A 15,052-nucleotide genomic window follows, 5' to 3' on the forward strand; every position below is an offset into this window, starting at 1 on the left:
ATGAGAATTAATTTCTTCAGTCTCCTTAAAGTAATTTAGGCATGTGTATATATATATATATATATATATATATATATATATATATGTATATATTTTCTTTTATGTATATATATATATATCTATTAATATATATATATATATATATATATATGTATATATTTTCTTTTATGTATATATATATATATATATTAATATATATATATATATATATATATATGTATATATTTTCTTTTATGTATATATATATATATATTAATATATATATATATATATATATATATATATATATATATATATATATATATATATATGTATATATATATATATATATATATATATATATATTCTTTTATGTATATATATATCTATTATATATATATATATATATATATATATGGTATTTTGCTTTCTCGTGTCTGTCAGATGAAGGACCACTTGTCTTGCAAAAAAAGAAAATAGATCTTATGAGTCCTTGCTCAAGTGCTGAAGTTTGTTTATTGACTTAAACTCTTGCAGTTAAACCTGTTGTACATTAACTAATTTCTTTATATATTTTGTCTAAAAATTTGGATTCCTTTTAGTAATTTTCATTTCTCTCTGTAACTAAGTTCCAATACTAAGGAGTATGTAAACATCAGCAATAATTTAGAATATTTTTTTCATTTTTTTTAAAAATATTATTCTAATAAAAGTTTTTTGTTATTTCAATCAAAATCTTTCCTTTTCTTTCCTTGCAATGTTAGAATGTAATTAGAATAAAATCTTAAAAAATTTTTGAGGATGTTTATATAGTTGCATTGAGTATCACACTCTGATATAATTAACTAATTTGTTTTTTTTTTTAAATAGGATTTTAACTCAGTCATTAACATCCAGTTTTCGATTTGTTACCAATTTTAATTTATTTCTGAACAAGTTATTTTGTTTCCTGCTTTGTCTATTTTTATATATCATTATTATTAACAATGTTAGGTTCTTGTTTGTCCTTGTTTTTCCCCTCTATGTTTAGCCCCTTGTGGGCAATAAAGAAATATGATGCATAACAGGCACCCATGCTGATGGTACATCAGAGGCACTCTTGTCAGTGATATGTAAAAGACACCCAGTACACTCTATGGAGTGGTTGGCATCAGGAAGAGCATCCAACCACAGAAGCCATGCTAAAACAGATAACTGGAGCCTGGTGTGACTCTCTGGTTTACAAACTCCAGTCAAACTGCCTAACCCATGCCAGCATGGGAAACATACGCTAAATGATGACAATGGTGATGATATTTAAAAATATACCAAAAAATATACAAAAGGCATTTAGACAGGTGAAAGAACAACAAACATGGTGTATTAGTTTGAGGTTCTGGAAAAATGGAAGAAATCTTTGGCATTTTGAGCTTATGATTTTCTATAGAAGGGAATGGAGAGAGAAAACAGATTGAGGGGGAAAATGGAGAGAAAAATATGTTTGAATTAACAGGACTACATGATGAATTCAAGATGAGTCCTGTGGGACAACTACAGGCAGAACCAAAGGAGTGGCCAGGGTTGTTGGGTTTGTGGAATTTAGGAAGAAAATAAATGGTAAAATGTGTGTGAGAGTCTTGTAAATACTGGTGTAAATACTTTGCAAGTGTTTACATCACTAAGGAGTCATAAAACTGGAAAAATACTTTTATTCAGCCATTCAATAGATAAACTCAGCCAATGATATTGCTATGCTAAGTACTTGAGTCATTATGATGGCTATGTCACACATTGCTACAGATCAGCGGGTGAAACTATTTAAAGACTGAAAAAATAAAACAATTCTGGAAAAATATTTGGGGTTGCAAACAAAATGTGTAATGGTGTTAGGTTATGTCTATTTACCTTCTGAGTTCAGAACCTGCAAGGTAAACTTCCCCTTTCATTCTTTCAGGATTGATAAAATAAAATAACAGTCATTTACTGAGGTACTTTTTATCAAAAATACCCATGATAAAATCGTTTTGATTTCTTGTTATGTTAGAAATTACATTTTTTATCATGTATGAGATTGATGATCAGTCATAGCTGGATGGTTAAGAAGTTTACCTTGTAGCTATGTGATTTTGGATCTACAGTGTGGCATCATTGGCAATTTTCTTCCATTATAGCCTGACTAATGCTATGGAAGTGAAATCAATTGGTGAAAAATCTGCAGACGTTCATCACACACATACACACACATACACACGTATATATGATCATCGTCATTTAATGTCTGTTTTCCATGCAAGCATGGAGAGAAAGAGAGGTAGGGGGTACAGAAAGAGAGAGAGAGGGACAGAGAGAAAGAGAGAGAGATTTGGCGTTGCAGGGAGGAAAATATAACTCAAAACAAGAGTATATATAAGAGTATATATAATTAATAATCAGTAGAAGTTACAGAGTGACTCAAGGGCCAATACAGGAAGCTCTTGGTCCTTGAGTGACTCTAGCTTTTGCTGATTAATAATAAACATGTGTACATATGTATGTATGATATATATATATATACTTTTATTTTTTACTTGTTTCAGTCATTTGACTGTGGCCATGCTGGAGCACCACCTTTAGTCAAACAAATCGAACCCAGGACTTATTCTTTGTAAGCCTAGTACTTATTCTATCGGTGTCTTTTGCTGAACTGCTAGATTACAGGGATGTATGCACATCAACATTGGTTGTGAAGCGATGGTGGGGGGACTTACATGGACACACACAACTTTCTTACTATATATATATATATATATATATATATATATATATATATATATATACGACGGGCTTTTTTTAGTTTCCATCTACCAAATCCACTCACTTTGGTCAGCCCAAGACCATAGCAGAAAACACTCGCCCAAGATGCCATGCAATGTGACTGAAACCAGAACCATGTGGTTGAGAATCAAGCTGCTTACCACACAGCCATACCTGCACCTATAGCCACGCCTGCACCTATATATATATACTACGGACTGTACTGTAATCATCTTGGGAATACAGACTATGATTGTAAGAAACCTGATTTGTGAAAACACATGTAGTGATGCATTAAAATATTTATAAATTCCATCCATAGATTATTATTATATATATATATATATATATATATATATATATATATCATATAATGATAGGGCATGTTATATTTGTAAATTTAAATTACAAGATCAATGGATGCTTGCCCTTGTTCATCCTAGTCCTAGTTACAGAGGTTAATTGTGCCCTATCATTATGTGATAATGAGTGTGTATGTGTCACTGATTCTATGTCTGTTTTGCATTGACACTGCTTGAAAATAAATATACTCTAAGTTTATGCTCCTTACCTTAGTAGTTTAGCCAACAGATCAATAAGGTGAGTACCACACTTAAAAATAATTACTGTGTTTAATGTAGTCGACAGAAAGCTGATTAAGGTGATTCTCCAGCAGGGATGCAGTCCAGTGACATAAACAAGTAAAGCAGTATTAAATGCATTATCACTTTAATTATTTGTATTAATTATTGATATGCTCAGCAGCATGTCTTTGATACACTTATTGTCCTATATATAATGCTGCTGCAGGTTATAATTTATTACTACTGATGTGTATAGAATTTGTTACATCAGGTGAATGTACATAGATATACATACATTTTCACTCTAAGCTTGAAAATAAAGAGCAGTCTAAGTAGGAATGGTCCTATTTGAGACATTCATTCATCATCATCGTTTAACGTCCACTTTCCATGCTAGCATGGGTTGGACAATTTGACTGAGGACTGGTGAGCCTGATGGCTGCATCAGGCTCCAATCTGATCTGGCAGAGTTTCTACAGCTGGATCCCCTTCCTAACACCAACCATTCCAAGAGTGTAGTGGGTACTTTTACATGCCACTGGCTCCTATGTGGTTCCTTGATGTAATAGAATTAGTAGCTAAGTATCCTCTAAAGTTGATGTTGTTGCCTTGAAAAGTGGATATTTTTAACAAATTGTTCCTTTTATGCTTAGTCCACTTAGTCCAAGGAAGAACAGTTGCATTCTTGAACTTTTTCCAGTTTCTTGAAGACTAGGGAAAATCAGACAGGAAGGTGTCCTCAGATTGGTGAAGTAACTGAATGATTTCAATGAAGTAAACTTTGGTAAAAATAACCAAGAACCAAATCTGGCGTCCAAAAATAGGAATGTTGTCTCTGATGGGCTCTTACACAAATTTTCACAAATACAGCTTTTATCAAATCAAGGCTGTGATAAACGGCATTTGTACAAGGTGTTACATAGTGAGATCAAAGCTGAAAATCAAGTAGTTGCAAAATAAGATTCTTAACTACACAGCCATGCCATCAGCCATAAACATACAGGATGTCTAACTAAGAGGTATTGGCCATATGTGGAATAGTAATATTTCTTCCATTACATAATTTTTATTGATCTCAAAAAATATTTGCTGATAGATTATCATGCTGGAGCCAATTCATTTCCCCAGAGTTTTAGTCTTGTATTCAGAAGTGATAAGATAACTGATTTATCATAGCTGAACAGATAATATCTCCATAAGAACTTTTCATCTCTTTGAAAGTATCAGTGAAAGTATCAGGTGGATTATTTCAGACAGAAAGCAAAAATCTGTAACAGATAAGCCAACCTTTAGTGAAAAATAATAACTGAAGCGAATATTAAATTAAGACAATGTAATAAATGCTACAGCTTAAAGTAATCAGCAAAATACAGGCTTCTTTTATTTTTATATTTTGTGATTTATATAATTTATATATTTTATATCAGAATTAACGAAAAATAGAATTGTAAATTAGAGATTTCTAATCTGCCAGTCACTGGTTTACTGCATTTCTAATTGCAAGATCTGAAAGGACTTTCTTCTAAGAGTATCAGCTTTTCAGCTGCTTCCATCATTTACTGATATACATTAGTGTAAGATATACATATATACACAGGTGTGGCTGTGTGGTTAGAAGCTTGATTCCCAACCACATGGTTCAGGGTTAAGTCCCAATGTGTGACATTCTGGGCAAGTGTCTTCTGCTATGGCCTGACAAGGCTTTGGTAGAAGACTTGTGAGTGGATTTAGTAAATGGAAACAGAAAGAAGCCTGTTGTGTGTGTGTATATGTGTGTGTGTGTGTAAATATGTATGTATATCTATGTGTGTGTGTCTGTGTTTCTCCTCCCATCACCGCTTGACAGCCAGTGCTAGTGTGTTTACTGCTCTGTAACTTAGTGGTTCAGCATAACAGACTGATAGAATAAGTACTAGGCTTAAAAAATAAGTCTTGAGGTTGATTCATTTGATCAAAGCCCTTTGAAGTAGTGTGCCAGCATGACCACAGTCAAGTGACTGAAACAATTGAAAAGATAAAAGAATATATTCCACCAATAAAATTCCACTCTCAAGGCATAGTCAGTCTGAAACTATAGGAGACACTTGCTACTGGTTCCACACAGATCAAACTCAGACTATGTGGTAGGAACTGAACTTCTAAACCATATAATCAGGGAACTGGAAGAATCATTAGGGCATCAGATTGAAAAGCTTGGATGATTTTTTTCTAATTTTCTGCACTAAGTTCAAATTGTAGCAAAGTCAATTTTGCCTTTCATACTTTTTGGGTTAAGGTAAAAGAAAAAAAAATTACCGATCGATTAGGTACAGGCATAGCTGTGGGGTAAGAAGTTTGCTTTCCAACCATGTGGTCCCAGGTTCAGTCCCAATGTGTGGCACCTTTTGCAAGTGTTTTCTACTAAAGCCCCAGGCTGACTAAAGCTTTGTGAATGAATTTTGTTGACAGAACTGAAAGAAGCCTGTCATGCATATATAAATATGTGTGTGTTCAGGTGTGTGTGTGAGTTTGTGTATGCCTCTTTGTTCCTCACCAACACTTGACAACTGGTGTTGATGTGTTTACATCCCTCATAACCTAGCAGTTTGGCAAAAAAAAAACCAATATAATAAGTACCAGGCTTAAACAAATAGTACTGGAGTCGACTCATTCAAATAAAGATCTTCAAGGTGGTGCTCTAACATGGCCACAGTCTGATGAAAGAAACAAGTGAAAGATAAAAGATAAATCCAGACAATTGTTGCGGTACGGATGAGATGCTTTGCAGTATCTCATCAGACACTTTCCATTCAGACAGCAATGCTGCCTGCAACAACACTGATGCTAAGCTGTATCAGCCCATGTCAGAGGTCTTTCCTTTAATAAACATTAATGGCATAGAGATAGGAGACTTGTGTGTATGACCAACTGTTTATCTTCCTCAAAATATTTGATCAGAAAGTGTTATTTCCTATTGCATCCATCTAAAAATTGAAGGAAACGACTACTATTCCCTTCAGACTTTACTTTTGTAACCTGGACATTAATATTTTGAAACAAATCTAGCATTATATTACAGACAGATTCAGAACTGAGTTGCTGAAGCAGAAATATCGTTATAGCCTATATTCAGTTCAACACCACAGGTTTGCTTGTCAGTTACTTGGACTTAACCACTTGAGCATATCCCTTAATAGCTGACAATATGTGCATCTCTGGTCCTGAGCAGGAGTAGTGGGGGAACATCATAGCCATTTGTTGAGAAAGATTGTTTGGGGCTTAAATAAATGTAACAAAGCAAAGTTTGAAGGAAATATTACTCATTTTTCATACTTTCTAGGGGTAAACAAATAGGAAATAGCAATTGTTACCCAAGGATAAAAATTGTGTTACACAGTGTTATATATGTCTAAAAGTGTGGATGCAGGCTTAGCTATAATGATTAAGGAGTTCTCTTCACCAACTCATGAAATTCATCAACTCATAAGAGACCAATAGAATTAGTACCAGGCTTAAAAAAAATTAAATGCCGAGGTCGATTTGTTTGAATAAGTCTTCAAGGTAGTGCCCCAGCGTGGTCACAGTCTAATAGCTGAAACATGTAAAAGATAAAAGATAAACTACCCTTATAATGTGTCAGAAGACATGGAAACCCTTTGTTTTATTGTTTAATCAGGAGGAAAGGCAGTATTCCTGGCTCTCTCTAAAAAGTGTCTCTGAGACTAGTAGAAGGAAGGTATCTTTATACTGAAGACTTGATACAGATGTTTGTAAGATAGTGAACTCTGCTAAAAGCACTCAATGTACCAGATGGTAATGTTCTGGGTGATGGATTAAACAGACATAGTGATATTTGAACTCAGATCACACGGGGTCAAAAATGAAGACTGCTTGGCATCCAGTCCGACAGTGCAATACTCCTGTCTGCTCACTCCCCTAAACTAGTACTTTATTTATCAACCTCAAAAAGATGAAAGGAAAAGTTGATGTTAGCTGGATTTGAACTCAAAATGCAAGAAGTTGGCATCTATATATATAAAAATGAGAATGTGTGTCTGTCTGTCTGTCTGTCTGTCTGTGAATCCCTAAAACACGAGAAATACGCAACCAATTTCATTCAAATTTTACACATGCTTTACTTAGGGTTCCAGTTGTGTTTTAGTCAAAAACATTTTTTAACTTCTTGCAGAGTTCGAGCACACGGCAACATAATATCTCTTCCACTATTTAAGTATTACGTGTCAAAAGTGAAACAAAAACACTCATGTCAAATACTTTCACTTTAAAAATGAAACTATTCCACTAACTGAAACAATCACATTTCGATACTCTAATGACAGATACTTTCACAGAGAGAGAAAGAGAGAAAGAGAGAGACAGAAAGAGAGAGAGAGAGAGAGAGAGATGTATATGTATACATATACATGTATATGTACACCATTTCGATACTGTAATGACAGATACTTTCAGAGAGAGAGAGAGAGAGAAAAAGAGAGAGAGAGAAACATATAGATGTATATGTACACCATTTCGATACTGTAATGACAGATACTTTCAGAGAGAGAGAAGAGAGAGAAAGAGAGAGAGAAAGAGAGAGAGAGAGAGAGAGAGATGTATATGTATACATATAGATGTATATATGCACGTATATGTATGTATATATATATATATATATAGATCTATATGCATAGATGTACATGTAATATGTACACATATATACATGTATACATGCATACAGATATCTATACATATATACACCCATCACACACACATACACATGCACACAAACACACACATTAGTCATTTGTTTTCTTATCCAAAACTACGTCAAAAGTACTGAATGGATCTTTATGAAATTTGGAAATTATATTCTTTGCATAACGGCCATAACTCCCATGAAAATTCATATATTTTTGATGTTGATGAAATTTTAACCCGAACATAACAGATGAGCATTATTTGTAATTCAACGGTACAACAGTGTAAGACTACCCTTTCAGATATACTTACATTGTGATTTCTGCAATGTGGTGCATAAATTGTCAAGTAAATGAGACGCATCTTTGCCTCCACTGATTCACTTGCAAAGTGTTGAGTAAAATTATTTCGTTGCAGACCTCCGGCCATTTTGTACTGTTGTTAATTCTGTAGATGACCTCAAACACAAAGTCTTTCCCAACTTTAAACAAAACTACTAAAATCACAATTGACTATGTGAAAGAGCAATATTAGCTCCAAAAAACGTAGCTGTTACAAAAATTAATCAACACCTGATGTATTCTCTTCCCGGCGATCTTCAAACTTACAAGTCTGTTGATACAGTTCCAGATACAAATGAAGTGGTGAACTATCCTCCTGAATTTCTCAATTCGTTGGAGCCTCCAGGACTACTTCCCCACATATTATCACTTAAAGTTGGAACGCCTGTTATGCTGCTCCGCAATCTGGAACCACCAAGACTTTGCAATGGAACACGACTCGTGATAAAGAAAATGATGTCACACGTTATCGAGGCTACCATTCTTTCTGGATGTGCAAAAGGGGATGACGTCTTTATTCCAAGAATTCCTCTTACTCCATCAGGAGCAGACATTCCTTTTACATTCAGAAGACTACAATTCCCCCTTCGTGTGACTTTTTCCATGTCCATAAACAAATCTCAGGGTCAAACACTGTCTGTAGCTGGTCTTCTCTTGGAAGAGCCCTGCTTCTCACATGGACAACTGTATGTTGGCCGCTCAAGAGTGGGCAGCAAAAAAAAAAACTATTTGTATATGCTCCACAAGGGAAAACAAGGAACATTGTTTACAACGAGGTGTTATAATCACAACAGCAAGAAAGTATGTACATGATCACCTTCTTTTACGAAACTTCATTGACTTTCATATATTTATATTCATATACATATATATACGTGTGTTTGGGTGCGTGTGTGTATATACATCTCTATATATAAAGATGATGCATAGTCTAGACGGCGTTTTTAGATTTCATTATTCTCTTTAACCCGGGCAACGCCGGGTATTTCTGCTAGTAAATACTAAAAGATTTTGGATATTCTGATGCCTTTGCCAATTCACCAGAGCCAGTTTGGTGTGTGGATGTTCCATCAGCCCACAAGAATCAGATTTGAATTCATGGTTCTATGTATATGTATATAAGTTTTACTATAAATATTCACGGAAGGAAAAATGTACTTTAAGATAATACCACATATTTAAGTTCTTTTGGAATCTTTGATCTGCGAATCTTTGATATAGGGCATAATTTAGAAAGAAAAGTCATTTATATTTTGTTAGTACTTAAGTGAACCAGTGTTTTAAATTCATACATATAAAGAGTATTGTAACAATAAAGAAAATACAAGAAATATATTTACGATTTTAGGAGCAAATAATAACATCAAAACTTAAAATATTTATCTAAAGGGCTTGTTACAAGTAATTCTTTTTACTCTAAACTTATGCCAAATAAACAACAAAGGGAAACTTCTCTCCATAAATATAACATATTTCTTTTGAAATAAAGGAAATATTCTTCTTCCTTCTTTATTTATATATACATATATATATATATATATATATATATATATATATATATATATATATATATATATATAGGTAGATAGATAAATATATAGAGATACACTTGTATGTTTGAGTTTGTGTGTGTGTGTTTACTATATGTGCAAATATGTATGCATAGATGCACATATAAATTTGTGTATTGTATTTGGTAAAATACTCAACAACATAGATTATTTTAATCTGTTTCATTTTGATCTTTTCTTATATTGTTGTAATTACTCAGGACAGTTATGGAGGTACAGGAAAAGAGACTATCAGCAGTGTAACAGAGGCATTATTGTGATGTTAGGGTCTGGGAATGGCATGGATAATGTTATATCATAAATGATTTCATGTGAGTAGTGTGAAGTGTCACAGTGATTACGATGATGATGATCATCTTCATCATTTAACGTCCACTTCCCAAGCTGGTATGGGCTGGACAGCTTGACAGAAGCTAGCTAACTGAAGAGCTGCCGAGGCACCATTTCTTTGCTTTAGCATGGTTTTTATGGCAGGATGCCCTTCCTAATGCCAGCCATTTTACAGGTATAGCCTAATTCATATTCTGCACTCTCTCCTACTCAATATATTGTTTACATTGCCCTACATGAATGGAAACAATGCAGGGTAGTGAGCACATCTATTTTGTAGGTTACAAGCTAATCTCACTAGTGCTGGTATTATAACAAAATACACCAAACACACTCTCTAAAGTGGTTGGTGAATGAATGGAGATCATAAGGCCAGGAGACTCCTTTGGTCTTGTGAAGGACATGATAATCTTTCTAGTACACTCTGAAAATGCCCAGTACACTCTGAAAATGTTCGTTGTTAGGGAGGGCATTCAGCTATAGAAGCCATACCAGAATGAAATAGAGGTGCAAGGCATGATCCTTTAACCATGCCTGGTGGAAGCAGTAATTGTGAATAAGAATTTGCTCAGGTTATGATGACTCATTCAACTCAAAACAACATGGAGAGTGGAGGTAACTTAATGATGACGATGATGGTGATGATTATAACAATGTTGGTACTACTGATATTGGACAAGGGTTTTGAAAAGTGGAATTGAAAGAGGACCCACCATGCTGTTATCTTTAGTTAACTTTTCATAACACAGTTTTAAAAACATCTGGCATTTATAAAATGTCCCAGTATTATTTTTACTTCACAGGCTTGATTTATTTGCCATTTCCTAATTGAGTATCTAGTTCAAAATTAATTGTTTTTTGGTCATTTTACATTACAACATATTCTTAACATTTGAATGAAATACTTTCTTGTTTCAGTTTTGAAAATATAATTTGTTTCAGTTTTGAAAATATAAAAGTGTCCATGTGATACTGTGTAAAAACACTCCACAGACTTTAAAGTGATTGACATTAGGAAGGGCATCCAGCCATAGAGACCATGCCAAATCAGACAGGAGTCTGGTGTAGCTACCCAGCTTGCCAGCTCTGGTAAAAACCATCCAACTTATTCCAGCATGGACAACAGACACTAAATGATGATGATGATGAAGGTTTTGGTCAACTTGTGTTTATAATAGAACAGCCATGCCTTTAGGACTGATAACAAAAAAGAATAACCTTAATATAATGAATAAAAATAATAGTTGAGGAAATATTGCCACTGATCCTTAATCTTAAGTAGTACAATCTATGCAGTAGCATGCTGGTCTTAATTTGGGGTCGTCTATTCTAATGGTACAGCTCTCCTGTTATATTTTCTTTTTACTGTCTAAAATTGCTCTTTATATCTTTAAATATCATCTATGTATTCTCATCTCATCTCTGTCTGTCTGTCACTTTATATCATGCATTATATGATTTTACATATAATTATATTTTTTAGTGTTGTAACGATGTCGTCCAAGAACGATTTGCTGGAGACCTTAAATATGAGAGTATGTTCCGTTTAGCAGCCCTTCATATTCAACAACATATTACAAGCCGAGGAACCCAAACAAAATTTTCTCTGAAGTCATTTGAGTAAGTTCAATTTCTTATAAAACAATAAATGTCTTTTCTCTTCTCTTTATATCAACAACTTAGAAAATAATTAGTTTTAAGTCTAATTTTTTAATTGTCAATTTCCTTTATTACAAGATTTGATATAATTAATTGGATAATTAATAATTAACAAATTCTTAGTTTAAATTATCATTCAATAATTTTAAGATTAATCTAAATCTTGGCTCATAGTAACTATCATATTAACTATACCTTCTAATTTTATTTATAATTTTGATGAGAGAATTTATATTCTTTCTAGCATTTAATTGTTTTCAACATGCCACCTAAAGTAATAAATTTTATTCAGGTACTCATTATTATCCTAAAACAGAAATGATATGCTTGCCAATATCTTCCATTCAAATGAACCCTTTTTTAACATGCTTTTGTTTCCGTTCATTAAAGTTTAAACCTTCTTTGATACAATAATTTTAAAAAATAATATTGCATAAATTCGACAAAATTTAATTTTCAGACAAAATTATTTAAAGCTAAAGCTATTTTAGTTGTAAAGATTTAAGGAAATTCAACGAGCTTTTGAAAATGTTTCCATCTTTTTATAGTTTTTCAAGCATGTCTAATTTATTACAAAATGTTAGCTGTTGATGCAACAACAAAAACAAGCATCCAAAATTTTATTTATTATCCTTGTTAAGAAATCCATCACTTAACAACTTTCTCCAACAGAGAACAATTGTTACTGCAGATATTTCATAAAGCATTGTGTGAAATGCATTATTGAAATTAAAATTAAATGCTCCCTACATATTCTCTTTTTGTTAAATTGCTCTAAGATAATTTATGAATGATATTTAACAGTGTGTTATAAATTCCTAAGCATTTATATCAAGCAAAACTACTTCCCTAATGACAGGGATTTTATTCTCACTGTTGCTAAGAATTTAATGTAATTAATATTAAACATTATACGCACTATGTCTATTAACAAATCAAAGCCGCTTCCTTCATATAATTTTTGATGAATATGAGATGACAAGAAAAGGACAATAGGCCCACTAACAAAACTTAAGCCACATATTTGTTGAGAGCTGGGTTGCCTTGCTATGTGTAATAGTCTATCATGCTTGTACAAAGTTATAGAAAGATTATCTTGTACTAAAATATAAATGCATTTCCACCACTTTTTATGATGATTATTCAGTAGCATGTGGCTCAGTGGCTAGGGTATTCAGCTCATGATCGTAAGGTCATGAGTTCAATTCCCAGTGACACATTGTGTCCTTGAGCAAGACACTTTATTTCATGCTGCTCAACTCCACTTAGCTGGCAAAAATGAGTAGTACCTGTATTTCAAAGGGCTAGCTTTGTCACACACTGTGTCATGCTGAATCTCCCTGAGAACTACGTGAGGGGTACATGTATCTGTGGAGTGGTCAACCACTTGCATGCTAATTTCATGAGCAGACTGCTCCATTGATTAGATCATCTGGAACCCTCATTATCATAACTGATGGAGTGTCAGTTTTTTTTTATATCAACCGAACTACTAAATTCATTGAATTAGCATGTTAGTGGCTGAGTATTCCACAGACAAATGAACCCAAAATATCATCCTTGGGTAGAATAAGCATGTCATGGTGTGGTAAGTCTAGTCCTTTTCATTATAGATACAATGTAATACGTAGCAAACTTTCAGAGCTATTCACACAGTTTCATTCATAAGGTTCAGATTAGTTCAAAGCTATGGTAGAAAATGTCTAGTTGTAGATTCCACACAATAGGATCAAATCTAGAACCCTGTGATTGTGAACTTCCAAGCTATTTGGTCATAACAGAAGTAATTTATAGTACTTAATTTTAGAAAATGGATTGGAAGCCAGTCTGTAAAGTAACTGGTGATGCAGTCAATCCACAAGCAATAAATACATTGTTTGAATCTGGTCATTGACCATCTTACATTTTCTGTGTCAAATTGATGCTTAAAGAGTCTAGAACCACTTCTTTGGTCTTTGCTGTGCTGATCTTTGACCTTTGAACACTAGATTATACTTGTAGGTTGCAAACTTTTTACACAAATCAGCAGATTTTGCTTCCCTTAGATATGATCTACAATGAAGACTGTTCTCACTAAATGTTTCCATATGTGGTGAAATGCAATGATAAATGAAGATTTTTTCCTTTGAAGACTACATAGCTCAAGCATATTGCTATCTTTCAAATTTCCCAACACCACTCTCTCACCTTTGCTATTTTAGATCTGATTATAACTTAAATTAGGTGTTTGAAGCTGACCAATGACAATAAATATTTTTTCTTTATTAAATTTTTGATTTTCTGTTATACAGAGAATTTTCAGATAACTTTGTATCTCTGGAGAGAAGGATTGCAAACTGTAATGTAAATTAACTCTGATTATTTATCAGTAAGAAATTACAGACCAATCACTCATTTCAAATAAATTTACTCAAATGTTTAGTATACATTATGCATATATTGTATTCCAGTATTGCCTAACATTATATAACAACTTATGAGAAACCATTTGTAGCAGGCACCATGGGTAAGATACTTAGCTTACACTCTTAGTTATTGATTTAACTATTGAATGTTGTCAGGCTACATTAGCTGCAGCTCATTAAAAGTGTCTTCATAACAAACCAAATTGTTAGATAACTAAAATTAAATCAGTCTCTTTAATTTCTTACTTTCTATGCCCTTAAGTGGCATTCTTTGGGATAGGCTTCCAGCAAGCATATACAATATAAAGCATAATTCTGTAATTGGTGCTCATCTATGCTTGTTGCAATTGTTATAATTAAAGAAAACAATGCAAAAAAAGATTGATTATTTCTTGAGCAACTAAAAATGTTTGAAACAGTTTTCTATCAATTGCTGAGAAAGTAATTTTTTTTTTTACATTCAGTCAGATTTTAAATGCTGTGTTTATTCTGCAAAGGATAAAATGTTACCTTTATATATATATTAAAAGATTATGAAAATACATATATTATAAATTTATGGACCATTTTTAATTAAAAAAACAATACAGTGAAATTTTCAGTAAAAGTAAACTAAAAAAGAAATTGTTTTATCAATACGTAATGATTTTTTCGATATGTGAAATGAGATGTAAACAATTAGTTAATGAATCATTTCAAATTACTTTCAATTCATTTTTTTTATTCATTTAAAA

The 15,052-nt window shown here is 33.0% G+C and overlaps 1 protein-coding gene across 6 annotated transcripts in view; it reads left to right on the forward strand.

The window, feature by feature from the left end:
- The window catches only part of LOC106876727 (uncharacterized), a 1,066,253-nt gene that overhangs the window by 921,396 nt on the left and 129,805 nt on the right, over window positions 1-15,052 (forward strand). For all 6 annotated transcript variants that reach the window (XM_052966107.2, XM_052966109.2, XM_052966108.2 and 3 more), the window contains one exon: window positions 11,738-11,874. In XM_052966107.2, coding sequence (XP_052822067.1) covers window positions 11,738-11,874 — 137 coding nt within the window. The remainder of the gene's footprint in view (window positions 1-11,737; window positions 11,875-15,052) is intronic.

This window comes from Octopus bimaculoides, chromosome 3, assembly GCF_046866305.1.
Source record: "Octopus bimaculoides isolate indiv1 chromosome 3, ASM4686630v1, whole genome shotgun sequence".
Classification (NCBI taxonomy): Eukaryota; Metazoa; Mollusca; class Cephalopoda; order Octopoda; family Octopodidae; genus Octopus; species Octopus bimaculoides.